This window comes from Bubalus kerabau, chromosome 1 (genome assembly GCF_029407905.1).
Source record: "Bubalus kerabau isolate K-KA32 ecotype Philippines breed swamp buffalo chromosome 1, PCC_UOA_SB_1v2, whole genome shotgun sequence".
Lineage (NCBI taxonomy): Eukaryota > Metazoa > Chordata > Mammalia > Artiodactyla > Bovidae > Bubalus > Bubalus kerabau.
This window is the reverse complement of record NC_073624.1, coordinates 113,469,975-113,497,598: the sequence shown is the minus strand read 5'-3', so window position 1 is coordinate 113,497,598 and position 27,624 is coordinate 113,469,975. Positions and strand designations below refer to the sequence as shown.

General features: G+C 38.6%; 1 protein-coding gene and 1 long non-coding RNA gene across 12 annotated transcripts in view; one reads left to right on the top strand and one right to left on the bottom strand.

Annotated features, from left to right (window-relative positions):
* The window catches only part of LOC129656425 (uncharacterized), a 214,883-nt gene that overhangs the window by 29,720 nt on the left and 157,539 nt on the right, over positions 1-27,624 (bottom strand). The gene's annotated exons all lie outside the window — the stretch shown is intronic.
* SYT1 (synaptotagmin 1) overlaps positions 7,007-27,624 on the top strand; it is a 230,662-nt gene continuing 210,044 nt past the window's right edge. For both annotated transcript variants that reach the window (XM_055587097.1, XM_055587092.1), the window contains exon 1: positions 7,007-7,172. In XM_055587097.1, coding sequence (XP_055443072.1) covers positions 7,007-7,172 — 166 coding nt within the window. The remainder of the gene's footprint in view (positions 7,173-27,624) is intronic.

Below are 27,624 nucleotides of genomic sequence, written 5' to 3'. Positions count from 1 at the left end.
CTCTTCCTCAAATGGCCCTTAAATGATTTGTTACTGGAACATCAATGGAAGTAAGAAGACAGTTGGGTGTGCACAGGCCTGGCTGACAGTGATAGTGAGATGCCATTGATTATAAGGAAAATAAATCCTCATTTCACAGATGTAAAAACGTGGAGAAAAATGTATTGTGGAAAAAAAAAATGTATTCACAGTTGAATGTTTTAATCACTGCACTACCAATGCGTCTCCCAGGCACTTTGATAAACTGCACAATAGGGGCGCCATGTCTCAGCATCGTCAGTTTTTTCACTCCTCCACACACATCCAGTTATGAATGTAGAGCGGACCGAGTAACAGAATTCAGCACCTCTGGCTATACATTCAGATACTCCAGAAACAACTCAGCCTAGTGAACCCACATAGCAGATTTTACTTCTCATTATGCTTTCTTGATTAATAAGGTACAGATACTCAGATTACAATCAATATTAGTTTTTGCAAGATACTATGTAGTGAAACTCAGAAAGAACTGAAAACCAAGCCAAAGCAAGCAGGACAGCCAGAGGGCGGGACTGCACGGTGGTCACAGACATGAGCCCTGGGATCAGCTGCCTTTGGAACCCTGACTCTTCCTTATTAACTCTGGGGCGGCACGCATGCTGCTTCTCTTCTCTCAGCTTCACTTTCTTTAGGGTGTCTCATAGCTTCAGTTCCTGAAAGAGAGAATCTTATTGGCTTCACTCAGCTTTTCATGCTAAAGAGTGTCATTGGCCTCAGGCCAGCATCTAAGTGAGGTGCTCTTGAATTAGATATTCATTCTTCCTTAAACTTGCTGCATCCATGGGGTGATGGTGTAATCTACATAGATCCTTTTCCACCATTAGAGTCTGTGAGCAGGAAGTTCCCATTGAAAGGGGCTACAGATGGGCAAGCACTGGGATTCACATATTAAGGACATCTCAGTATTCAGTGTTCTTGCCTGGAGAATCCCAGGGACAGAGGAGCCTGGTGGGCTGCCGTCTATGAGGTCACACAGGGTCAGACACGACTGAAGCGACTTAGCAGCAGCAGCAGCAGGATTTATGGGACTGAGGAGGAATGTTGACTCTTTTTTCAAAGTAAAGCTAAGCAGGTGCATTTGTATACAATTTGCAGACACCTATGAGAGATACTGGCTGAGAACCACACTCTTAAGCAGGATTCTTCCTGCACCTCTTAGGAGACTTTTGTGATGAAACAAATAGGTAAAATCTGGACATACCTGGATATATTTTGAATCAATATTTTGAAGAAAAATGGCCCATGACCCTGTATGTTTTATGGTTTCATGAAGATAGGCTGCATGGTATTCTTCCATTTGCTCTGCTGCTGCTAAGTCGCTTCAGTCGTGTCCGACTCTGTGCGACTCCATAGACGGCAGCCCACCAGGCTCCCCCGTCCCTGGGATTCTCCAGGCAAGAACACTGGAGTGGGTTGCCATTTCCTTCTCCAATGCATGAAAGTGAAAAGGGAAAGTGAAGTCGCTCAGTTGTGTCAGACTCTTCGCAACCCCATGGACTGCAGCTCACCAGGCTCCTCCGCCCATGGGATTCTCCAGGCAAGAGTACTGGAGTGGGATGCCATTGCCTTCTCCTCCATTTGCTCTAAGTTCTGATAAACAACCTTTTCTCTCTTGCCATTTTATTGGCATTGTCGCCAGAAGTCACCTTTCTCCTGCCATGACAGGGACCATACGATCTCTGGCTGTCCTCTTACTTCCTGCAAGGGAAAGTATATAAAGAGAGAGACAGTACACCTGAAGCCTCGCATTCAAACATTTGCAAACTTGTAGAGGGTTTTGATCATGCTGCAAGAGTTCACTTACTGCCTAAGGATCCTTGGGTTGGGAAAGAATTTAAATGAAGCTTTTGACAGTGGTTCATTTTTATTTTCCCCAAAATCTTTCAGAGTGGGTATCATAAGTTGGATTCCCTGGAAAGCTGCCCTGAGTCAGAGGTGGCTTACTGGGTAATGCTTTCCATGTTAAGAGAGAGGTGGAAGCAGGCTTAGGCAAGGAGCATTGCTGAAACTGACATGCAGTTACCACAGCCTTTAGCTGATCACAGAGGGTACTTCAGAGATGAACCAAATTAAGATGGGGGACAGACCTTTCCACCGGCATCCCAGGCACTGGATGTGGGCTGTCCCTGGGGAAGTGGGTTTAAGCCTGGGCAAAGCAGTTCCCTTTAGCCAAAGGCATTTCTTTAGGAGAGATTCCTCAGCTGTGAGTTGTCGGCAAGAGCACTCCCTGAAGCTGAAGACCTCATTCTGAAGTAGGGGGAGAGACACACAGGGCATCTTCTTAGGATTTTCACCTACACTTACATGAGGTCAAAGAACATTCTGATGGAATAAAATCACTACATGTTGCCCTCCACCTCAAAAATACATACTAATACATTCTGTGGTATCTCCTGGGTTCTGTAAGAGTTTCTGCAAGAATTACTTTCAGTTTGGAGCATTTCTACATTCAAAGACTTTTCTTAGTAATAATGTACTTTTCAATATTTTTTGACCTTCTCCTGTTTGCTCTTTAATTTTGCATGCTATTATGATAAAATGCAATACTTAAACACAGATGGAAATAGTTCTTTCAACAAAAAATCATTATGTTGATGCAGGTTGGTAGACTATCTCACTGTATAAGCCGAGAAATCCATATTAATTTGTAGACCCAGAGATAGACATAATTAAAGTCCTACTAAGTAGAATAAATATAAGGAACAGAGGGAAGTTGTCATGGCAACCAAAAATCCTGATTTTCGTCATTTTATACCACAAATGTATTAGCCTTCATGATACCTTAAAAATATTTCTACATTCTATTTTACCCAGTCACAATTTTGCATATTATATTTGCTAAACATGTAGCTGAATCCTTCTTTCTAGCAGTTTAGCTTTTTATATTACATCGTAAAGGATTTTTTTGAAAATCTGATGTTAGGAAATAAATCTCTTTTTGCAAGGTACAGTTTCCTCAAGAGCAAAACAGTTTTAAAACTTTTCTCCCTATGCATAATTTAAAACAATTTAGGCTTACAATATGTTGAAAATGTAAACATACATTAAAAAAAGTGAATATACTACCACAATGTTGATATTTTTAAGTATATCTTTCCAACCTTTTTTTACAAAAAAATCTTATCCAGAGAAATTGGACATACTTTATATAATGTTTGGGAGAAGGCAATGGCACCCCACTCCAGTACTCTTGCCTGGAAAATCCCATGGATGGAGGAGCCTGGTAGGCTGCAGTCCATGGGGTCGCTAAGAGTCGGACACGACTGAGCGACTTCACTTTCACATTTTCATGTAATACTGTAATATATTTCCAGATTTGTAAACATTTACCTTTAATTTTTATAACATTATTTTATGGATTATCATAATTTTAATGTCTCTGTTAGGTAATTTCTGGTCTTAAAATACTACAAATTAGTTACTATAAATATCCTTATATTAATTCTTTATTGTGAATTTCTAGAAAAAATAAATGAGTGCTTCTATAGACTGTGTTCTCTTACTTTGGCCTCTGTAAAATATTTTTCTAAACTATGGTCTTTTACCCATTGTCAAGATTTTTGTATACTCACCTTCACATCTATATTTATCCATGTTTACAATGAATATATATTAACTTTCAGTTCTTTGACTATTTGTGAAATTAAGCTCTGTTTTTTGTTGTTTTTTTCTTCCCCCAGGGGCAATATGTATATATTTTATAATTGCTTGCTTGTGACCTTCAGCTTTCTTCTGGGGGAGAATTTATTTTTCTATTCAATATTTCTCTTGGCACACTCCAAGATGTTAAATTCCACTTTAACAAACTCAGTAACTATAACTCTAAAATTAATCAATCTCTTTTCTGTTAGTAAGGTGACTTGTGTTTTCTATTCACTGGTAAATTTGTGAATAGAAATGCAAAGTTTTTTCCAACTCAAAAATCATAAAATACCTTTCCGGTAGTGATTTAATTGCTTAATAACACTTAAATGTTATTATTAAAGAAGATTAGTGGAAGGAACCTTGGATCAGGCTAAATCTGTGTAGAACAATTCACTTAATCTCTTCACAATCCTTTTTTTCCCGTATAAAATAAGACCAAGTTACTTTTCAGAGTTTCAGGGAGAGGTTGAGGATATTATACTTAAAAATCAATGCCAGCATTTTGGCACATAGTAAATTCTTAATAAATGGCATCTTCAGTTTGTATTAGCCTTGTTTAGTGGTATTGTATCTTAACAGGTCCCTTACTATAGTGATCTTCCAAACAGTTATGAAACCAATAGTGGTTTGTGAAGCTAATAAGCATAATTAGAATGTACTAAAATAGAACAGAATAGAATGGAACATATCAGAATATTTCACACATAGCAAGGACAAGTTTCCCAACGCGAAATGTGTTCCAAATATAACATAGAGTGGGAGAGTGTGTATACTGGAGCACAATACACAATGTACTACTTACTAAGGGCTATGGTCCAGAGCTCTTTCAAAAAGCAATTTTACTAGATTTTAGTCTTATAGTATACACATCTCTGATACTAGTGGCTAGGACACCTAGGTACAAATCTCAACCCCACTAGTTACTACTATCTATTAACCAACTGGTCGTAGTCTCCTCCCCTGTAAAATGGGTGCTAATCACACTTATCTCATGGGAGTAGTGTCTGCTGCTGCTGCCAAGTCGCCTCAGCCGTGGCCAACTCTGCGACCCCACAGACGGCAGCCCACCAGGCTCCCCGTCCCTGGGATTCTCCAGGCAAGAACAGGAGTGGGTTGCCATTTCCTTCTCCAATGCATGAAAGTGAAAAGTGAAAGGGAAGTCGCTCAGTCGTGTCCGACTCTTCGCGACCCCATGGACTGCAGCCCACCAGGCTCCTCTGTCCATGGATTTTCCAGGCAAGAGGACTGGAGTGGGGTGCCATTGCCTTCTCTGTGGGAGTAGTGTAGGAACTCTGATTTCCTATATCTAAGCCTCTTATCAAATCCTCAGTAATTGTTGGCTTTTTTTTTTTATCAAGAGCTGGGTAGAACATAACTCTTTTTTCTGAATAAAGAAACAAGGCCACATGCACTAAAGTACATAAGAGAATATGAAGTCATCACAGTAGTCAGGGGTGAATAACTGGCCAGTGTTTACATCAGCAAAATGATGCTTCTTCATAAGCATCTTATTTCCATAAATATGGATTCTCAAGAGCAACGTAACTATTCTTAGTTTTGTTATTTACAGACAATATCTCTCAGAATATAAAAGAATAAAAATAAATTCAGCAATTAGTCTTTGTTAGTATATTAGATCCTTAACTGCCCATTATATCTTTATAACTTGCAAAAGACTTTTTTAATTTCTCATGGTATACTTTAACTAAAAAGAAATATTGCCTGTATATTTCTTGCATAATCTTTTCTTGATTTTTTTTTTAATCAGAAAAAGTTGGGATAATATCATTGGTTACTAATTTACAAGTTTATAAATATTACCTTTTGTAATGAAACACCTTCCAGGTATACCTTATGTCTGAAAAGGATCTTTTTTTGCAAATTACAGAAGCATTCATTTACTTCCTTAGCAACAACAGCAAAAAATACTGAATAAACTTTAAGGTCATTTTCTACATGTTGACTCTCTTTAACATGCATTATTTTTCCTGTTGTCTTTTGGACCATTCAACGTACACATAGAAATGTTTTACATTCCAGAATAAACTGGGGAAATATGAAAATATTTAGTAATCCAAGAGAAAGGACCCAAATATCTGTGTGCACAAAAGCTGTGAACAAGTGTGTAGCCAGTTAGAGGGATCAGCTGAACATCAGGCTCATCCCAGGAATGACATTCCACTTTCAGAACATGACAGAAATTGAGCTGAAACAGATAATATACCTTTAATTTAATGATGACACTGTTGTACTTAGTTATTTTATTTAGCACAATCATTTCCTTTAAATCCCACAATAAACCATAATTCCTCAAATATCCTCAACTACCCTATGGAGACAAGTAATGATGCATATCACATCTGGTGATTCTCACAGTAGAGGAACAAATCCATCTTTTAATACATACAAATATTTCATGCATATGTGTGCATTTGTGTGTATATGTAATTGAAGTCTTGCTGAGTCACATGAAATGTGAAAGCTAAGGTATCATCAGTATCAACAGTTTCATCTAGGTAAACATTAAAGTAATCGAATAAATTTAATAAAATAGTTCAATAATATAATCAAGCCAAATAAACTAAAATAATTAGACAAGTCATGTTTTATCATCAGTGCTTTGATATATATAGTCAATCATGTCACATTTATAGTGGTTTCAAAAATTCACCCAGCAAGACAGGTGAATTACTGGTCACAGTATTATCTATGGTAAATGTCAAAAAAAAAAAAAACTGGGAGAAAAGCATACTATCAATAAATGAGACTCAAAAATTAATTTCTGTATAACATTCAGGAATCTTGGAGTATCAATATTACAATAGTATTCTTTACAAACATTTTTAAATTGACTAACATTTTGAATGTATGCTATCATTTATCAGCAGTTTTAATATAAATATTTCATCTCATCTTTCCCTGTAAAACACACAAAATGTGTAGAGTACAGAGCATGTATGTTGTCAATAATTTTTTCATGTGCATTTCAGTAGGACATGGGTTAGAGAGTTAAATCTACACAGCAAATAATTGCCTGCATAAGTAACTAAGAGATTTGACAGTTTCATTCTATTGTTAGGAGAGAATGCTTTCAATAACTATGTATGGCCTTCCCTTCTGGGGAAGAACCTTCTCTGTGGCTCTATAAATATTTCATGAGCCAACATAAAGTAATATGCTAATGACGTGCTATTAACCCACTGAGCAGGTGTGCCCTCTCCTGTCTTTTCATCTCTAGAATAGCTCTCACCCAGGTCAGGCAAGCCATTCTGAATTGTGCTTGTTTTGCTTCCCTCCCCTCACAGTCTCAGCTGAACCTACAATGGTGAGCGAGAGTCATCACGAGGCGCTGGCAGCCCCGCCGGTCACCACTGTGGCGACGGTCCTGCCACACAACGCCACAGAGCCAGCCAGTCCCGGGGAAGGGAAGGAGGATGCCTTCTCCAAGCTGAAGGAGAAGTTTATGAATGAGTTGCATAAAATTCCATGTGAGTATTACATATTGTTCCTCGTGTAAAAATATATGGTTGAGAATCAATTTACCCATTAGAAGCGAAAAGCAGTATTCTTCTTAACATAAGCGGACCTTTGATTTATTTTTTTTATTGTTAGAATGGTAGTATTTCAAAAATAAAAAGGTATATTCTTGAAAATGGAGCATTCTAAAGTATTTAAATATACTTAATAAATGAAAATCCATCTTGTGTTTAAGGTAGGTGGGTTCTTTTTGTCTTCTTCAATGTCTCTCTCCAGAAAATATTAATGTTTATGGGTTGTGCTGTATTTTACATCTTTATTTATGAAATTATTCCATTGTAAAGATTATTCCTAAACAATTGCAAAAACATACGTTCCCATTATTACAAGTTTAGTTTTCTTTCACTCATATGTTAATATTTCAAAAATGTTTGCACAATTTTTAACATTTTCTTTGTGGTCATCTGGAAAGAAACCATAAACTGAACCTAAGTTTGAGTGTGTGTAGCACTGAGTCCAATCAATGGCATTTAATTTAAATCTTAAACTTCAGGTTGGTCTTTTCTATTCAAATGTAAACATTTACTATACGACAGTTATCTGGGCTTCCCTGGTGGCCCAGACAGTAAAGACTGCACCTACAACGCATTAGACCTGGGTTTGATCCCAGGGTCAGGAAGACCCCTGGAGAAGGGAATGTCAACCCACTCCAGTATTCTTGCCTGGGAAATCCCACGGACAGAGGAGCCTGGCAGGCTACAGCCCATGGGTTGCAAAGAGTTGGACATGACTGAGTGGCTAAGCACACAGATACTTATCTAGTGTCTAATGAGAAACAGATTTTGGCCCCCACAAAAGAAATAATCAATAAGGAGGCAAATGTATATGGTCCATCATGGAATAATAAATAATATATGGAAAACAGGAGAGTAAAGTGGGAAAGGGGTAGAAGGTTATTATTTGCTTGGATGATCTGAGCTGATTTCCTTTGTAAGGAAACCTGGAGGAGAAAGTTCTAAAACCTGTGAAATACAAGGCTCCTTAGGCAAGAATCCACCTGGAACAGCAAGGAACTCAGTGCGCCTTTGGCGGAATAAAGCAAAGTAGGGAATGGCAGAAGGCAAACCTGAGGCTCCAAGACGTGGAGCCTTGTGAATTGTTCTAAGGAAACTGGATTTTACTCCGAGTGAAATAAAATGCCTTTGGAACATTTTGAGCACAGGTATCCCATGATCTGAAGTAGGCTTTTCTTAAAAAAATCAGGCAGCCTGGATGGGAGGGGAGTTTGAAAGAGAATGGACACATGTATATGTATAGCTGAGTCCCTTTGCTGTCCACCAGAAACTATTAATATCACAAAATTGTTAATCAGCTATACTCCAATATAAAATAAAAAGCTTAAAAATAAATAAAAATTTAAAATTCACTCTTGCTATTGTGTTGAAAGTATGCTTAGGGGGACAAGGAGAAAGAATAAAACAGGTTGTTGCAATAATCTAGATGAGAGATTTACAAAATTCGTGAGAGAAAGATTCTATAAGGACACTGAATTCAACTGCAAGGAATCTTATCCTCCCTGGAACTAACAACTTGCTGATCTGTTCGCCCACTTTTAATGAATTCAGATACATTTGGAAGATACTCTTAGCACAGATGTCAGTCATTTGCATTCTCAGCATGAAGATTCATAACCTAGGGAAGGTAGAGATGGTCCAGTAGGGCGAGCCCTAAAGGGGAAACACAGGCTCTCTCGGGTTCTCTTCCTGTCTCTGCTGCTGAGCTAATGGATTGATTCAGCTAACTTTTGATATGACTTTGAAGTCATAACTACAGGGCAAAAACTAAATGCATCTATCACAAGGGCAAACTCTCACTTGGCCATTTTATCAAAACGCTTGCTTTAAAAGAACTGTGTTAGAGGGAAGCAGAGAGAGCAATGACTAACACCAAATCAAATGTATATTCTGCCTTGTCTTCAGCATCATTTCCTTCTCTGGAGGGGTAAACAATATGAGAGGCAATGGCAGCGTTGACAACAGTGGGATTTCATGTTCCCCATTAAATACCCATTCTCTCACTTTCTTTAGGCTTTCACCCAATGTCATCTTCATGAGGACTTCCCCAACCATGCTATTCAAAATTATAATCCATTCACCCCATCCCAACTCCATCAGCATTTCCTGTCCTCTGTCCCTTGCTTTATTTCTCACTGGATTACTTAGCACCATCTGAAATGCTGTGTATTTTATTACTGGTTTTTAAATTGTTCTGGCTCTCTTCAAAATTATGTAACCTGTATGAAGGGAAAATTCTGGGTCTGTTCTATGCATAGTTTCACCCTGGTGATAGGGACTCAGTTTCTATTTGTCAAGTGAATGAATGAATCAATCAATGTTGACTTGGCTTACATGCTGAACCTCCATTCTTAGATTTTGAGTCCTTAAAAGGCTGAAAATTTAGGTGAAAAACAAGGTCCTCCTGTATGGCACAGGGAACTATATTCAATGCCCTGTAATAAACCATAATGGAAAGGAATATGAAAAAGAGTGTATAAATATGTGTTACTGAATCACTTTGCTGTACTGTAGATATAAACACAACATTATAAATCGAGTATAGTAAATTTTTAAAATTTGATTTCTAACACCAAAGAAAGCATCATTTCAATGCTTGACTGTGTCATTCACATTGAAAAAATAGGTTTTTTCCATATTTATAGTGATAACTTTATCTTTTAGCCTTTTCCACTGAGCGCCATCTGTACTTTATATTTTCCTCCCTGTTCATCAACAGGAAAAGAATCAACAGGGGAAAATATCTGTGCAACTCTCCCTTTTTCTTTCTCTTGGCTAATCTTATTTCATTTCTTCTTCCCAAGCCACTATCGCATTCCTGTATTTCTTTCCTGGGCACTGGAAATCAGATCAGGTCATCAGTCTTCCTCTCTGGAGATTTACTTTTGACCAGCAACCTAAAATAGTAGAAGGTCAGAGAATCTAGGTAACATCTCTTAGAAATATGATGCTGCTAGCTCTCTCCTTGATTTTTTTAATGGGGAAAAAACAGCTGAAATACCTAAAATTTTAAATGGTTTGGCAAATAACTAGAAAAACTAAATCATAAATACAGCCACACAGCTTTATGATAAACGTGCAACTGCGTATTTTACACTTTCATTTTAATCCATCACAAATTTTACTGCCTGTGTAATTGAAATTTCTAATGGGATTTATATACAGGGAGCAACACTCCACAGAAATGAATCATATTCCCTAAATCCAATTCCTTTAGGAGCATATGTTACATAAAGGTTATCACTTTTGACTTGGCATAATATGGTGTGATGCTAATGACAGGTAACAAATTAGAATATTAATTGATTTCTGTCTCTGAACTAAATCTTGGCTATCTGGCAGATGTGTTTTTTTGCAAAATTGATAGCAAACAGCTTTCGTCTGTCACTTGAAATTCCCACTTGAGAGAAGAGAGGTGTCACAATGGCTAGGAGTGTGCATGTCATTAGTTGGGTAATCTGCAGAGTCCAGCACGGAGCATATTCAAACAAAACTGCTTGATGATATCATCCATAATACCAAGGGGTTTCAAATTTTAAAAAGGAAAAGGAAATGGTAAATTCTGAGCATTTTTATCTTTCCATTCATTCTGCATACTGTTATCTAAATGAAGCAGACAAGGTTTTGCAGAATGCTTCTTTATTTTGCATCTTTGATTTTAATATGACTAGGGCCATGGTTGGTTTGTAAAGCATGAACTCATGTCATCCAAATAGCTGTGATTAAGGTTTTGATATTCATGAGCTTCTTGAAGTCAAGTGTACCTTTCCTGAAGTACAGCAGAAAACCAAATAGCCGAAACTTGATTCTGAGTCTAGAATAAGACCAAGTGGGCTGAGGATAGTTATGTAATTCATGTAGAAATACTATTGGGTGGACAGTTTAACACAGGATTTAGAAACACAAGCTCTGGTTACAGACTGCATGGGTTCAGCTCTTAGCTCTGCCATATTCTATGTGACCTGGAGAATGTGACTTCAACTTTCTGTGCTTCAGTTTCTTCTGGTATAAAATGGGGATAAAAATAATATCTCCATATAGAGTTGTTGGCTAGAGGCATCGATGCATATGAAGTGCTTAGCAGAGTGTCTGGCACAGAGTAAGCATCCTATAAGTGTTAGCTATTATTAGAGTCAAACTGTCGTTTTTAACGAGTCTATTTCTCTTTTAGAAAAGCCCTCCGTTAAGGTCAGACAGACACCCAAATTGAGAAAATTCCAGAAACTCTGCAGCCAAATATTCAAGCATTACATTCTTCAAACCCATTCCAAGGATGCCTGTTCCAGGAAGGACAAATTCCCTCTTGGTGTTTCCTCTTTACATCATCTCTAATTTTCTTTTCTTTTGTCATTTCATTTTCTTACTCCCTCGTTCCTTTTAGCCTATAGATGTGCTCAAAGTTCACATATGTGCAAGTGAAATTCTATGCATTGTATGTGCTTCGGAAACGTCAGTTTTCTTTGTATACACGCCAAGCTTTTCTTCTTCCTTTACCTCCTCTGTCACCCACCGTTCTCTCTTCCTCCTTCATATCTACATCAAACTGAGTGGAAAACACAACCTCAACCCTGACATCTATTTCTTCAACTCCCACTAACAACTCAGCTCCTTCCACTCTGATTTCCATCCATCAAGTACAGGCAAAATGGTCACCAGGCACTTCTTTTTGTACAGGTATGAGGGTGACTTTCAACCTTCATTTGGTCAGATATTTCTGCATCATTATGATGATCAGCAGTCATGATCTGAAAAATCTTGATTTCCTAAGAATATAATCTCATTTCCTCATCTTCCTTCCTCCCCTCCTTATTCTCTTTCATTGACTGGTCCTCCCTTTTCATTGTCTTTCCTACCCTTTAGTGGTAGAGGTCACAGTTTACAGGCTTCCATTTTTAATCCTGTTCCAGTCTTATTTTACATGCTCTCCCTGGGCCATCTCATTCCCTAGCTATTCAGGAAAGAAATCTCACTATTATCCTTGTCTCCCTGATCTATTGCAACTCCAGTTCCATACCTGCATTCATTTAAGTCCTGTTAAATCTCCTTTAAAAGACTGCTTCAAATCAGTTGGCAATTTGCTTTTCTCTCTTCCCGTATTCCCTTTGACCATTAACCCTGACACATTTTTTAAATTACTCAAGAACCTGTTCAAATGTTACCATTTGGACAAGAAGTTCTCTCATTTCCAAAACAGAATTGAGTCATCGTGTCAGCTTTCAAAGCTCTTCATCTAAATTGCTCAGAGGCAGGTACAATTTCTTGCACACATTCATGTCCTGCATACTCTGAAAGTATCTGCCACCATGCAAGAAACAACAGTATAGGTATTACAATATTATAGATATTAACATTGCACCAAATACTGTGATTCTCATGCCATGCTTGGAGAAACTAAGATCTAGAAAGCAATCGTTTTCAAACCTTTTAGCCAAGGATCCTTTTGTTCAAATGAAATATTGTACAGAAACCTATGGACAGCAAGGCAGAGCTGCCTTGGGGAGTTAAAGATATCTTCCTCACTCACCCTCCCAAGATATACCGGCCAACTACAAAGACACCCGACTGTATGGAACACAGTTTGACGACAGTGAGTTGAACAAATAGTGAGTGTATCAGTGTTACCCGTCACAGCAATAACCAGTGGAACTCCACAACCAGCAGTGGTATAACTGGTTAAATATGTCACGAGCTGAGGAAAAATGCAGTCCAGTACTTTTTTCCCTCATGGGGCTGCAGAATGAACATAATGTTATTGCCATCTATTAGTGTCAAGAATACAGTGCTAATTCAAGAAGATATTTTCAAGAAACGTAAGAGGAGACCCCTTAGTAGCATGGGAAGAACAATAATTATTGTAACAATTGCCAGTGTTCACTGAGCACTTTGCAGGGAAGCGTGGGCTATGCATTCTGTGAAATCGACCTCCATTCTGCCCTATAAAATCTCTACTAGGAGAGAATAATTATTATCCCTCTTTTATGGATAAGAAATCTGAAGCCTAGTAAGCCACACATGGTGGAGGTTGTAGATCAGTCTGTGTCAGGAAAATGCTCTGCACTTTTGTGATTATGCCTTCACAGAATATCACAAAGACTGTAATCACCTCCACTATTATTTATCTCAACTGCCTAGAAACTCTTAGGACTCCATGTGCCTATTCAGAGGCACTGGTTGATATCTGATGTTCATCTTTGTTATTCATCTTAATGACTAAGTAATTGGAAAACAAGTTTAATACTAACTGAGTTTCCCCTTGGAGAAAGAAATGCGGCCCACTCCCGTATGCTCACGTGGAGAATCCCATAGACAGGAGCCTGGCAGGCTACGGTCCATGGGGTCGCAAAGAGTCGGACACAACTGAGCGACTAACGCTAACACTTGGCTTTAAAGACAAGTGTTTATTCACTTTATATTTCTGCATCTCTTTTATTGGACTCACTCAGATAGTAATAGATTATTCACATGACAATCTATCAAAGTACTAAGAGTTAGAGTCTGCTGCATTGTAGAAATTAATTTCTCAGCTATCATCCACTGACTCAACTTCAGCTCTCATCTGTTGACTCAGTTCTTCTCACACTTGAGAAAAGTACTGGCTAAGATGTTAAGTGAAATTATTCATTGTTAGCCTCGATTGAATTGAAATATCTATGAGAAAAAAGTTACAATGCAGATGAGGGTTATTTTCAGTGCTTTGCAATATGGAGTGACTCCATCAGGGCATGCTGAAGGGATCTATGTGGGACAAGGACACTTGGAGATAAAGGTGGTATTTCATCACAGCACAATGTTCATGCTTTCATACTGATGCACAATCAACATTTTGATTTAGTTATATCGTTTCTCAAGTTTAATTCTGACTCAAAATACCTGAAGTGAATATGTATGTACATATATATAGTGTGTCAATACAGTGTGTGTGTGTGTGTGTGTGTGTGTGTGTATGTGTGTGTGTGTTAATGTACCGTGGAAAAACAATTCTAGTCAGTTTGGTTCTTAATAGAGTTGACACTGCCCCCTACAGGCTGTTGTGAATATTTGTTGGGCCGTCTTTAGTGTGCTGAAAAATGGGCATGGGGGGCAGCTGCTTGCATTTACAGGCCCTGGGCCAAGAACATAAACATCTTCCAACATGTGAGACAGTATCACACAATTAAAAACTCTCCCCATTCCACACATATTTCAGTCTCTCTGGGATATGCATAAGAAAAAAACCCGTTTATAATGATTTGAACCTGGAACAACTTGACACAAAGTGAATGTGTTTTTGCAAGGCTCTGATATAAGCTGACTATTCTAGCTCTTATTCTGATGTTTGCCTCTGAACTTTCTTTTGCTCCTGACTTTTTGCAAAATTTCTGTCTTATTTCTCCAAATACAAATATCCCTTTTAGCAACTGTAAACATTTGATCACTTCATTGGGACCCAAGTAAAGTTTTGAAGTTCTGAAGATTTTTACAATGAAATGTGACTTATACAAATTATTATTTCTCCTGTATTATAGTTAGCACATTGTATTGATTTTTAAAGTTTATGTAGATATGCTGTATCATCTATTATTTATACTATGAGTAAAAGGATTATTATAAAATAATTGCTTTAATACTGATTTTAAAGAGCAAGTATGTAATCTGACTACCGACATCCTATATTCAATATAGAAACCTAACAAAATTATATGCTACCGATGCTGTATTTCAGGAAGGTTGTTTAAATGTGTCCTTGAATTTTGTTTCCCTCTTGGAAGCCTATTATGCAGAAAATTCCCCCAAGAAATGCATGCCTTTAAAATGAACTAGTGCTGAGAGATTTTATAAGCTTCCTAAGTATAGGTAATACAGAGTAACACTAAGCACATTAAGCCACCAAGTGAATTAAGATCTCAGCGAAGTTTCTAGACCTGATTTAGCTACATTCCATTAGCATTTCAAAGATATTAAGTAAACACACCTAAGGAAAATAAGGGAAGTGAACAATACTTTGGACATATATTAATAATAGCTCAGGAGTCACCTTGCTGAAACACTGTACAAATAGGCAGATAAATGTTTAAAATTATTTTTAAATACATTTCTCACCACTTGGCAGTTGCATGTCAAAATACAGGCTGTGTTTTCACTCAGGGAAGTCTGAGTACAAATGCAAATCTATAAAACAGCAAAACGAATGAAGCCGAGAGACGGCTGTTTTCTCCTCGCCCTAATGGCTAGGTAGATCTTTAATCGCGCTGCTGACCTGTCAGGTGTGTGCTGGTTTCCATTAACTTAGAGAAAGAATTTAGAAGCGGAAACCAGAGGGAAGTTATGTGGTATGCCATCATCTGTTTAGCACTCAGCTTTATTTTTCTCTGTTTTGATTTTCATTCCTGAGAATATTATCATAAAAGGTCTGAACTTGTTTTCATCTGAGTCCACATGCCTCCCCAGTCTGCTTTTAAGTGAACTTACATAACTTAGAAATAAAGATGAAGACGACAGTGGCCCTTTAAACACTTCCTCACCAAGCAGCTCTTTCACTGAAACCACTGTCCCGGAGGAGCCTCAAAATCACTTCAACCCTCCGCCTTTTCAAGCTTTTTACATACAAACAAGTTTGTTTGTTTGTTAAGCCACAGTAAGCTACAAATAATTGAAATATATTTGACTAATAATTATGCCATTTATGGAAAGGAGTGTGCACCTGTCCAAAGAAACTCAGAAAAGAGCCAGGATCTCAGGGTGTGAGAGCCTTAATTTATGGAGTTACATGGTTTGATGCCTTGAAAATAAAACTTTATGACAATAATTTTCTTTTATAAGGATTTGGATCAGATTCTTTAAAATCACTAAACTACTGCAATAGATTAAAAACACTGCTATTAAATAAATATTACCCCCTAAATACTTCTGTACACTTCAGTAGCCTGAAGTTTTAAGGCTTTGACCATAATTCTGAGTTAGTCCCTCAGAGACCCTGGCCCAATATTAGATGTTTTTGTTCAGTCACTGAGTTGTGTCTGACTCTTTGTGACCCCCATAGACTACAGCACGCCAGGCCTCCCTGTCCTTCACTATCTTCCAGAGTTTGCTCAAACGCATGTCCATTGAGTCGGTGATGCCATGCAACCATCTCATCCTCTGTCATCCCCTTCTCCTCCTGCCCTCAATTTTCCCAGCATCAGGGTCTTTTCCAATGAGTCAGTTCTTCGCATCAGGTGGCCAAAGTATTGGAACGTAACCTGCCTTAGTGGAATATTGTTTGCTATAATAAAAGGCCAGAGTGTGAGCTGTGGAGTTGGTCTGCCTGGGGTCAAAGTCCCAATTCTGCTGTTACTACTATGCAACCTTGAGCAAATCATTTAATCTCTCTGTAAAATGAGGATAATCAGAGTACTTACTTCTGGGAAGTTGTCTGGATAGAGTATGGGACATATTCAAAATTCATAAACTTCTAATGTTTATTTTATATAACTCCCACTATGTTCTAGGCTGGTATTCCATGCTTAGGAACTAAACTAAAGCATATCATTTTAACTTGTTTTGGGCCTCAATAGCATTACAGACTCAGAATTTTTCTACCAGTTGTTATTGTTCAGTCACCCAGTCGTGTCCAACTCTGAGACCCCATAGACTGCAGCACACCAGGCTTCCATGTCCCTCACCATCTCCTAAAGTTTGCCCAAAGTCATGTCCATTGCCTCAGTGATGCCATCCAGCCATCTCATCCTCTGACACTCTCTTCCCCTTCTGCCCTCAATCTTTCCCTGCATCAGGGACTTTTCCAATTAGTCAGATGACCAAAATACTGGAGCTTCAGCTTCAGCATAAGTCTTCCAAGGAGTATTCAGGGTTGATTTCTCTTGAGATTGACTGATTTGATCTCCTTTTCTACCAGAAGGGCGTCTAAATTAAAGTGTCCTAGCAAGACATGGACAGCATTGTAAGATATGATATTGTTTTTGCCCCATCATTCCAGCCTCATCTCCACTTATTCACTTTCACACAGTACAGAGACCCTTGGAGTTACAGAATTTATTATCCACATCGTCGCATAAGTCTAGGTCTTTGCCCAAACTCACTCCTCTACCGGAAATGGCTTGGTGGCCCCTGCTGTTCTAGCTGGACTATTTCTAGTTATGCTTCAGAACTCTATTCTTTTTTCAAGGTCTTCCTGTCCTCACGCTCCCCACCCCATGATCTACTATTCATCAGCAATTCTCCCCCTGTGATAGGTCTGTGCTTTACATATGTTTATAATTTTTGCTTCCTGTTTGCTTATCTGTTTTCTTTCCTAATACCAACCTCTCTCAATACCAACCAATCTACGTAACATCAAAACACTGTCTTTTCATCTTCTCAACCCCAGCAAAACTTGGCTCATAGTAGGTAAAATTATTATTCTCTTTTAGCTCAAAAGATCCTAGGTAATTATATTAACAAGAAAAGGACTTCCAGTCATAGATACAGAGGACCGACTTGCAGAGCCCAGAGGCAGGAAATCAGTCAAACCATAACTGACTAATGGGGAAGTAAGTTACTGCATGGTGACTGTAGTTAATAATACTGTTTTCCATATTTGAAAGTTGCTAAGAGATTAGATATCAAAAGTACTTATCACAAGAAAAAAAATTGTAACTGCATATATGATGAATGTTAATTAGATTTATTGGGGGTGATCATTTCATAATGTACACACGTACTGAATCATTATGTCATACACCTGAAACACATACAGTCTTATATGTCAATTGTATCTCTATTAAAACAGAAAAGGACTTCCGAAGGGGTAATTACAGAAAGGTGTAATAATAACAATAACAACATTCAAGGTTAAATTCAACGTTACATTGAACTAAACATCGCCGACGCTCCAGAGCTCTTTTACTTTACTCAGCCTTTGTCATCTGCTTTCTTTCTGCCTTGCCTGTGTTGTATTAAAATGTTAGGAACTAATCAATTCTCTTTGGCCAGTCTGATTCAGCTCTGCAACACAAATAGCCACCCAACTGGTCCTCAGAGTACACAGTTCTCCCTACAAACATTTTTGTTCAAGTGGAGACCTGGGATTTAACACTAGTTTCATCTTTCAGTTTTAAAAATAACGTATTGTATTGCAATGCCCAGGAAACAAGATGAGCTCACATATTTTAACAATTGCCAGGCTACACAGCCCAGTTTCCGGTGCATTCACCAAGAGCCCAAAGATGCCGGCAAATGTGTTACAGCAGCTTTTCCCGCAGTGGGTACTTCTGTGAGGTTCTCACTGGGGAGGAGCTGTTTACAGGACACTCTATGAGTCTCCCTGTTTCACTTAGCCACACAGAGCACAGCCTTCCGGTCCTGCAGGGGCTATAGTTGTCGATGACGCCACGCTGTGGATGCCATTTGAAGTGGTGCTTCAGAATGGCCTTGCCAACCTTCTTTTGCCCACACTGGCTGGAACTCGTCCATGTCACCTCAGCTTTCCACAGCGGCTGTCATCCATCTACCTGTCTTTTCCAGACCTGCTAATGTGGCTCTAGCGATGTGATTTACCTGGCTGTCTTCCAGGTCCTCATCAGTAGAGAGTCTGTTTTGCTATTTTGCATTCTGTAGCCTTCAACTCTAGCACCGATGCTGCTGATATGAAAGCTCAGGTACTGCCATAAGAGTTTGAGTTTAATGATCTGTCTAAAAGCTGAGCACCAAGTGATTCACTAGTGCTTCAATTACTCGAACAGTTTCCCAAAGTCAGTTCTGCTGTTTTTATCCTCCACTGGAGCTCAATGCAGCTTTGCATCTCTCTGGGCTTCCTGACTTGACCGTTCATTCAGCCAGGGACAGTGGACCTTTCGTACAGGCACCCAGCGTCATGTACCTTCCGCTTACTCCTCTCTCTTGCTTCCTGAGACTTTAATCATCTTTCTGAGTGTTCTTATTCTCTTTGCCTCCTTCAGTCACTAACAGGTACTTTCACATGATCTGCCTTTGGCATTCATCTACCTCTATGATTTCTTCATAATTTTAGGACTTCCAATACTCTTTATTTAAATCACACTCTAAACTCAATCCCAAGTCTTAATGTCTTTACTGAGCTCCTGCATTTTGCTAAATTCACTTTACTAAGGAATGGTTTATTTACAATGAGGTGCACCCATTGCAAATGTACATTTTGACAAGTATATGAAATGTAATCACCCCTCCAAAAAATGCCTCTAAGTCCCTTTCTATCAATTCCTGCCCTGGTTCTAGGTGATAATTGATCTGCTTTCTGTCACTATAAATTCATTTTGACTATTCAAGAATTTCATAAAAATGGAACAATTCACTGTGTAGTCTCTTGCATCTGGCTTCTTTCACTGAATCCAATGTTTTGGGGATTCATCCATGTTCTTTTATATATAAGTAATCCGTTCCTTTTTATTGCTCAGCATTCCATTCTATAGTCAACAGTCTGCTTGTCAATTAATGAAAATATAGGTTGTTTCCAGTTTGGAACTTAAGAATAAAGCTGTTGAAAATATTCTTGTGTAAGTCCTTGAGTTGATATATGTTTATGTTATGCTTATGTTTTCTCTCGGTGGCTCAGACAGTTAAGAATCTGCCTGCAGTACAGGAGACCCGGATTTGATCCATGGGTTAGGAAAACCCCCTGGAGAAGGGAATGGTTACCCAATCCACTATTCTTGCTTGGAGAATTCCATGGACAGAGGAGCACCCATGGGGTCTCAAAAGTTGCATATGACTGAGCAACTAACACTTTTACTTTCACTATATTTCCTCTTGGGGAGTACCTATGCGAGGAACTGCTGAGTAGTAATGTAATATTTGTTTTTCTTTGTATAAAAAAGATTGTCAAGCTTTTCCTAAAAATGGCTGTGGTATTCATATCCTACCAGTGATGTATAGAAGTTCTAGTTGCTCTGTGCCCTTGCTAACACTTGGACTTGTTGGGCTTTCTAGCCATCTGTAGTACAGGTATTGTGTATGTCATTGTAATTGTAATGTGCATTTCTATGGTAACCCAAAACAGATGGTAGATCTAAACAAAAAATTAAAAAAAGAAAACTCCTAGAAGAAAACATAGTGGGTAATTCAATGATCTTGATTTCTCCCAGCTTTATTGGAATATAATTGATAACATAACATTATATCAAATTAAACTATACAGGAGACAGGGATCAAGATCATCCCCATGGAAAAGAAGTGCAAAAAAGCAAAATGGCTGTCTGGGAGGTCTTACAAACAGCTGTGAAATGAAAAAAAGCAAAAAACAAAGGTGAAAAAGAAAAATATACCCATTTGAATGCAAAGTTCCAAAGAATAGCAAGGAGAGAAAAGAAAGCCTTCCTCAGTGATCAATGCAAAGAAATAGAAAAAATAATAGAATGGGAAAGACTAGAGATCTCTTCAAGAAAATCAGAGATACCAAGGGAACATTTCACGCAAAGATGGGCACAATAAAGGACAGAAATTGTAGGGACCTAACAAAAGCAAAAGATATTAAGAAGAGATGGCAAGAATACACAGAAGAACTATACAAAAAAGATCTTCATGACCCAGATAATCATGATGGTATGATCACTCACCTAGAGCCAGACATCCTGGAATGTGAATTCAAGTGGGCCTTAGGAAGCATCACTACAAACAAAGCTAGTGGAGGTGATGGAATTCCAGCTGAGCTACTTCAAATCCTGAAAGATGATGCTGTGAAAGTGCTGCACTCAATATGCCAGCAAATTTGGAAAACTCAGCAGTGGCCACAGGACTGGAAAAGGTCCGTTTTCATTCCAATCCCAAAGAAAGGCAATGCCAAAGAATGCTCAAACTACCGCACAATTGCACTCATCTCACACGCTAGTAAAGTAATGCTCAAAATTCTCAAAGCCAGGCTTCAACAGTACGTGAACCGTGAACCTCCAGATGTTCAAGCTGGTTTTAGAAAAGGCAGAGGAACCAGAGATCAAATTGCCAACATCCTTTGGATCGTCAAAAAAGCAAGAGAATTCCAGAGAAACATCTATTTCTGCTTTATTGACTATGCCAAAGCCTTTGACTCTGTGAATTACAACAAACTGGAAAATTCTTCAAGAGATGGGAACACCAGACCACCAGACCTGCCTCTTGAGAAACCTGTATGCAGGTCAGGAAGCAACAGTTAGAACTGGACATGGAACAACAGACTGGTTCCAAATAGGAAAAGGAGTACGTCAAAGCTGTATATTGTCACCCTGCTTATTTAACTTATATGCAGAGTACATCATGAGAAACGCTGGACTGGAAGAAACACAAGCTGGAATCAAGATTGCTGGGAGAAATATCAATAACCTCAGATATGCAGATGACAAACCCCTATGGCAGAAAGGGAAGAAGAACTAAAGAGCCTCTTGATGAAGGTGAAAGAGGAGAGTGAACAAGTTGGCTTAAAGCTCAACTTTCAGAAAACTAAGATCATGGCATCTGGTCCCATCACTTCATGGCAAATAGATGGGGAAACAGTGGCAGACTTTATTTTCTTGGGCTCCAAAATCACTGCAGATGGTGATTGTAGCCATGAAATTACAAGACACTTACTCCTTGGAAGGAAAGTTATTACCAACCTAGATAGCATATTCAAAAGCAGAGACATTACTTTGCCAACAAAAGGTCCATCTAGTCAAGGCTGTGGTTTTTCCAGTGGTCATGTATGGATGTGAGAGTTGGACTATAAAGAAAGCTGAGTGCCAAAAAATTGATGCTTTTGAACTGTCATGTTGGAGAAGACTCTTTAGAGTCTCTTGGACTTCAAGGAGATCCAACCAGTCCATCCTAAAGGAAATCAGTCCTGAATATTCATTGGAAGGACTGATGCTTAAGCTGAAACTCCAATAGTTTGGCCACCTGATGTGAAGAACTGACTCACTGGAAGACTTTGATGCTGGGAAAGATTGAAGGTGGGAGGAGAAAGGGACGACTGAGGATGAGATGGTTGGATGGCATCACCAACTCGATGGACATGGGTTTGGGTAGACTCAGGGAGTTGGTGATGGACAGGGAGGCCTGGCATGCTGCGGTCCATGGGGTAGCAAAGAGTTGGACACAACTGAGCAAATGAACTGACTGACTGACTGAAACTATACAGCATGCTGATTTGATATAAAATTATTACCAACTTAGCATTTAGCTAATACTGCAATCCCATCATGTAGTCACCATTTCTTATTTGAGCTGAGAACATTCAAGATCTACTCTTAGCAAATTTCAAGTATAAAATATGATATTTTAACCATAATCACCAGGTTGTATGTTCAATCCTCAGAACTTATTTAACTGGAAGTTTGTACCCTTTGGTCATTAACTCTCCATTTACCCTACCCAGCAATAGCAGGCTTTAAAAGACACCAAAAGCTCAACTATAAAAAGTTGATAAATTAAACTTCTTTCAAAGCAAATACTTCTGCTTTTGAAAGGCACCATTAAGAAAATAAAAAAGCAAGTCATAGACTGAAAGAGTATCTGCAGTATATATATTTGACAAAGACATTGTTTGTGGAATATATTTATTTAAAATTTTTTTACAAACCAGTACAAAAATGAGCAAGAGCTTTGAACAGATACTTAGTGAAAGAAGATACACATGACCAATAAACTCACATCAGGATTAATTAAGTGATCATTGACATTCAACATTTTTAGCTATTAGGAAAATGCAAATAAAACTACAATGAATTCCATTTTTAAAGGCTCTTTTTAAGATCTATTTATCTGAATATGCCATTTGCATTCTACAGTATATCCCAACTAAACTCGCCTTTCCCCTGCTCCAACAAAACACACACACACCACTACCCGGAAGCTAAAAACCTTAACACTGTCTTTGAGTCTTCCCATTTTTTGTCTCCATCGTCTAGGTAATTAACAAGTCCAATGCTCTCTTCTCTCCTCTCCATTCTCACCACTAATGCTCTATTTGGGTCCTCCATCTGTATTAGAATTACTAGAGCCTCTTAAAAAGCTCCCATAATCATCTTTACCCATTGGCCAATCTGTAGTACATAAATCTTACAGATGATTCCTCCTAGAGCACAGCTCTGAACACACCAATCCCTTGCTCAGAAACCTTTAATACTTTCCCCCTGGTTTTTGAACTCTGTTATTTGTCATCCAAGACCCTCTGTAGTCTAGCCCCAACCTACTTTTCCAGCCTCAATTCATCTTCTTTGAACTGCACTGTCCACTGTTTCCCAGAGATATGCCTCCATTTCCTGCCTTTGTACCTCAGTCCATAGGGATCCTACATCTGAAATGTCATTAACCCTCATCTCTGCATATCCAAGCTTCTATATTCTAAAAGATTAAGGCTCGATTCAAATGCTAGTAATGCTCCTGCTGAATAACCATATTATTCTTTTAATACACTTATCTTCAACTATGTAGTATTATGCTCATATCTTCCTTACTAGATTTTAAGTTCTCAGAAAATAACCTCAGACTTTGATCCATTTTTTCATACTCTAGACTATATACTATGTGCCGAACGAAGGATGGGCAGTAGATAAATATGTGTGGCGTGGATGAATTGCTTGGTGGTAGAATACCAAATAGAGTAGTAGTCATTCTTATAATCTAGTAGGAGAGATAAGGTATGCATAGAGACAATAGCAATGTAAGGCAGTAGAAATGTGTAGAAGAGTCATCAAAGATGAGCCTGGAATCGTAATTTGGAATTAGGTTAGAGAGGGCCATCAATATCAGGCTACAGAGTTTATACTTTATTAAATTGTTAAAGAGGAGCCAGGAACCATTCAAGATATTTAAATATGGAAGTAACATAGTTATAGCTTTGTTTTAGGAACATTAATCTGGCATTAATGTGTAGGTAGGAGAGAATAAATACAAGGGGAAAGCCTGGAGAGAGGGACCAGGCAGGAAGGAGTCAAGGGAAGGAACAGTAAAGATAATGAAAGCATAAACTGATGTGGAACAAAAGATACAGGTGTGGTAGATTCAATGAACATGCACTTGACAGGTACAGCAACTGGATCTGAGGGTGTGTAGGGGAAAAAATGAACATTAATTCCAGAAGACCTGGGTCATCAATTCATGGTGACGCTCTGTAGGGAACAGGGAATGTAAGGGAAGGCTCAGCATTGGAAATTGAGGTTTGTGAAGTTGACCACATATAAATTTAGGTTGTGAAAGCAGATAATTGTCCTAAGAATGTGTGGGATCAGAGCATAGGGAAGTCAATGATAAATTCTTAAAATGTAAAATTCTTGGATGAACAGTGACATTGATGAAGGGATAAATGAGCTGTCAGAGAGTAGTGGGTAAAGCAGGAGTATAGAGTGTCACAGAAGCTAAGTAAAAAGTTTCTGATAAACAGTAACCAGTTTGATTCAGAAGAAATGTACAGAGTGTACTGATTGAAGTTTAGGAAAATCAAAATGATGAAAGCATGCAATCTACAATTACCATGTTTTCAATATAGTTGGGGAGGGGAGCAGATACCATCGTCATCATTATTACCAATATTTTTGAGAGATTAGTACAGGACCTCACCTATTTATTAAATTATTACTTGACCAATTATTCCTCATAACAATCTTGTTGTATTTATGGTTTTAATTTTATAAAAAGGTAAAGAATCTCAAATATATTAGGCAAAACATATTCTGGTACAGGGCATAATGAAATAAGTATTTTTTTTTAATATGTATATGGAATTTATTTATTTTTTTTTTATTTTTAAACTTTACATAACTGTATTAGTTTTGCCAAATATCAAAATGAATCCGCCACAGGTATACATGTGTTCCCTAAGTATTAAAGAAAGGTACAAGCAAGTGAAGTACAAAGGAAGGAGAAATAGTATGGGAGTAACTGACAGAGTTAGTTAAGAAAGAGATGCCTTTTGAATTATGCCTTGAGAGATAGAGGGATTTGCATAACCAAACAACTGGACAGAAAGCCATTCCATATTGAACAACATGAGTTGTGTGTGCCAACACAGAGCTTATGGTTAACAGATTAGTTTAGTGTGATTGAGTTGCAGGACATATTGAAATCATGTTGATGAAATCATATGACTTCATTTTGGAGAATATTTAATGCTTGGCTAAGCAGGTCATACTTTATTCTGCCAACCCTAAGCCTTTAGGTCATTATAAAGAACAGAGAATGGGTCCAACTAAAACTCTTTTTTCTTTCATGACCATCAGAAGAAATAAATAAATATGGAAGTCTATGCTGAGAAAAGGCCTGTGGATTTAGAGCTCTTTGTTGACCTTGGAAAGCTTCGTTTCATTAGAGAGCTGGCATCGGACAGCAGCTTGTGGGGTGTGAGGTGAGGAGTTAAGAAGTGAGAACGTGGAGGGAGAAAGTGAAAGCAGTGTGAACTGTCCTCTCCCACGACAAGCCAAACAGGATGATAGCTCACACACTTAACAGGATGAAGTGGAACAGGATAAATGTTAAGGTAGAGAGCAGAATGAGACGAAAGTACATAGACTGTCAATACCACAGGCAAAGCGAGCTCTTTCATGGCTAATTCTGAAGACCATCACATATCCATGCCCCTGGTATTCCCACAAATCCCTATTTTGTGTGGGTGGGGGTGGGGGGCAACAGCAGTAACTTGGGAACCTGGTCCAGTCCACTGAGAGCTTCAACATTAGAAAGTTTGGAAACTCCTTCCGATACATTCAAATGACTGATTCGCCTTGACTATAAAGTGTTGCTGAGACCACATACCACCACGTTTGTGCTAGTTTTCCTACTTCCTGGATCAGAGTCTCCCTTTCCCTGTTCTTTCCATAGGTCACACGCTCTGGCATTTGCCAGTTGTTTTTTTTTTTCTTATGTTAGACCTGTTTCTCTTATGCTTCCATGTTAGTCAAAAAATTTTAGGGGGGAGGTGGAGATGGACATTCTTATATGTATTGCTCCTATAGTGAAAAAGTGAAAGTGTGAGTCCAACTCAGTCATGTCCAACTCTTTGCAACTGCATGGACTATAACTTGCCAAGTTCCTCTGTCCATGGAATTCTCCAGGCAAGAATACTGGAGTAGGTAGCCATTCCCTTCTCCAGGGGTCTTCCTGACCCAGGGATTGAACCTGAGTTTCCTGCATTGCTGGCAGATTTTTTACCATCTGATCAATCAGAGAAGACCATTACTCCTATGAAGTAGATACTAAATAATTACTTACTGAATTAGTTTTATAGCCTATTTTTCACTGTTATAAATATATGGAAAAAATGGTTTGCAGAGAGAGATTAATTTCCTACTGCTGCATGAAAGCTTATAACAAACTTAGAAGCTTAAAACACCACACATTTATTATCCCACAGATTATGTGGGTCAAGAATCCAGGCGCAGTTTAACTGAGTCCTCCACTCAGGGTCTCAACAAATTGCAATCTACGTGTCCCCTGAATTCCGGAAGAGGGACTCAGGCCCCTCTTCTGGGCTCCTTCAGATCTTTGGCAGGAATTCAGTTCCTTGCCAGTGGTAGGACCAAGACCCTCAGATCCTAGAGGCACCACTTTCACAAACTGTCTGCGTCTTTGAGGCGAGCAGAAGAATATCTCTCTCATATCAGGAAGGGCCAAGTCTCCCTTAAAAGACTTTCAACTGATGAAGTCAAGCACACCCAGGATAATGTACCCCTTTTGATTAATTCAAAATCAGCTATCTTGGGACATTCATTGCATTGGCAAAGTCCCTTCACCCTTGCATATAAAGTAACCTATCACATCACAGTCTTGCTCACAATGAAGAAGGCATTCTGTAGGATGTGTGTATGCAGGGTATTAAGAGTGGTAGGGGATGTCTTGGAAGCCACCGCAGAATTCTGCCACACTGATATGGAAGGGGAACGAGAGCATGTGAGAGAGAGCAAAATAATTTTCCTCAATTAAAAAACAATAGGGATTTCCTTTTCTCTAGTATCTATTTCTATTGTGTACACTTTTTTATAACATTAAGATTTAAACTGGAAAGCATCATTCATTCTCATCTTGTTCATTTCTTTTTTGGCTGGGGGGGGTGCGGGTGGGGAACATTCCATTATCGCCACTGACATAGTGTGTTTTCACAGGATTCGCAGCAGCAGAGCTGAAGTGTTGAGATGTTTCAGTGCACATAGTTTGGTGTCTGAGAAATGTTAAAGAGAGTGAGAAAGCTGAAGCAGTTTTTGCCCTTCAGAACTCTTAGTCTAGCAAATTTTTCAAAGGTTATCTTTTGGCAATGATAGTGAGTTCATATCAACCGCTTCCATAATGTCTATGAGATGAAGGGTAGGGAGATTTAGCAATCAAGGTCATTCAACTACCAAGGAGCAGCTCAGGATGCAAAACTAATCCTGGTGTGTAACTTGAACCAAATCCAAATCCATCTAGGTTCTTAACTCTTGCAAGATGCTCTTGCCTCCCAAAATATATTATACATAGT